The sequence below is a fragment of the Aplysia californica genome, unplaced genomic scaffold, assembly GCF_000002075.1.
Source record: "Aplysia californica isolate F4 #8 unplaced genomic scaffold, AplCal3.0 scaffold00691, whole genome shotgun sequence".
Lineage (NCBI taxonomy): Eukaryota > Metazoa > Mollusca > Gastropoda > Aplysiida > Aplysiidae > Aplysia > Aplysia californica.
In genome coordinates this window covers 60,630-62,469 of record NW_004797961.1, presented here as the reverse complement: position 1 = coordinate 62,469, position 1,840 = coordinate 60,630, and the positions used below count along the sequence as shown (strand labels likewise).

The 1,840-nt window shown below is 39.0% G+C and overlaps 1 protein-coding gene across 1 annotated transcript in view; it reads right to left on the bottom strand.

The window, feature by feature from the left end:
- LOC101860281 (alpha-L-fucosidase) overlaps positions 1 to 1,840 on the bottom strand; it is a 15,657-nt gene that overhangs the window by 12,134 nt on the left and 1,683 nt on the right. Inside the window, exons 2-3 of the mRNA XM_005108446.3 lie at positions 1,205 to 1,636; positions 444 to 550 (exon numbers count right to left, since the gene is read on the bottom strand). Coding sequence (XP_005108503.1) covers positions 444 to 550; positions 1,205 to 1,626 — 529 coding nt within the window. The 5' untranslated portion in view covers positions 1,627 to 1,636. The remainder of the gene's footprint in view (positions 1 to 443; positions 551 to 1,204; positions 1,637 to 1,840) is intronic.

Sequence of the window (1,840 nt, the reverse complement as noted above, 5' to 3'; positions counted from 1 at the left end):
GAAGAGAGAAAGAGAGGGAGAAAAAGAAAGGGAGGGGGGAATGAGAGAGAGACTCAGAGAGACAGAGCGAGAGAGAGAGAAAAAACCCCATCATTCCACACCCCTGCATGAGAAATTCCACCATGGTTGGAGTTCAGCAACTTTTAACAATGACACTTCAATTTATCTCAAAACAGAGTTCAAATACTATACACAGACAAGAACCCAACTTTTAAAGTTTTTTTTTTTTTTTGTAGAGGTTTTAAGGCACTCGCAACTGCATAAGGTCATTTGAGCACCAGAAGATTAGAGGTGTTACAAGAGAGTAACAAACATAAAAAAGAAGGAGGGGAGATTTAAGGACGATAGACGTTTGATAGGAAAGAAGAAGCAAACCACACCAGACAACTGCCAACAACCCACACCCAACTTTTTAAACGCTGATTTATGATAAGATAACTGACCAACAAGATCTCGTTTGGGACCAACATCCATTGAGTTCCAGTTCCAAGAGTACTTTGTAGGCCAGTTGCAGAAACCTTCGTGATGTTTGGTTGTCAAGACTACATATCTGGAAAAGAGATATATAAAAAAAGAGCATTGCTACAATAAACAGCTTTATTCCAAGCAGGATATCAAGGATGAGTCCATATGAACTGTACAAATAATAGCTTTTATCGACCATGTAGTTGAATAAAATACACTTCCAAAAGAAACCAGAGAGCTTTAACTTTAAAGGTAATCAAACCCTGGAAGTAGTTTTCTCATATATTGTAGACAAATATTGAGGAGAAGAATCTTTCGCAGTAAATATAACAGAGGTTGAGGGCTACAAAAATAACAAAATATTTTCAACATTCAAATTCGAAAAGAATGATGAAAAGTGCATTTGAAAATTCTCTTCTCAAACTTTGCAGTCCACACAAATAGGTGTAAATTTATTTTTTTTTAATAAAAAAAATAAAACCACAAAAAACTCCAAAAAATCAAAATTTGAAATAAATGTGCACTTGAATACATTAAACACATTATCCAATGAATGTGAAACTATCATGAAAGTCATGTCGGATAAAAATAACTTACAGAAGTCTTGCAGCCTCCTCCCACCTCAAAACAATTTATATCTAAACAAAACCCTGACACAGAGGCACTGACAGTTCAGAATACAAAAATTCAAACAAACAGACAACATAAGCACACGACATAAAATTTATACGGTACATACTTTGCTCCAGAAGCTTTGAAGATATCCGCCCATCGGGCTGGCTGGTAAAACTCGGCTGTGAACTGAGGGGCGAAGTCTCCGTAGGTGAAGTCAGGCTTGTAATTCCGGGCCATAAACTCCACAATACTGAGCCTCGGCTGGGGGCCTTTCCACCAGTACCAAAGCCATGCTCCTTCATAGCTGGGGACCGAAAACACACCCCAGTGGAGAAATATTCCTATCTTAGCCTCATCGTACCAGGAGGGTAAGGGCCTTTTGTCAAGAGACGCCCAGTTCGGTTCATAGCGTTTTGAAACTTCCCAATCATAGCGTTCTGAAATCTCAAAGTCCCATGTGGACACAGCGTCATTAGAAGCTGCAGAAGCAACAAGTGCACCCACAAAGACGACCAGGCCCAAGCAAGTTTGTGGCACGGAGAACATTTTCACCAATCTGAAACAAAGATGAAAAACACATTTTCAGCCTTCATGCCTCATACAGAAAACCCACAAAATGGTAAATTGACATAATCACTCCCGTTTCATAAAGGGTGTTATTTTGTAGCTTTTTCAGGATTTTTTTAGGGCCCTGAACACGATTTTGGTATTAAAAAACCTCACAAATGGTTATTTCAGGGGTAAGACTCCACCTGAACCC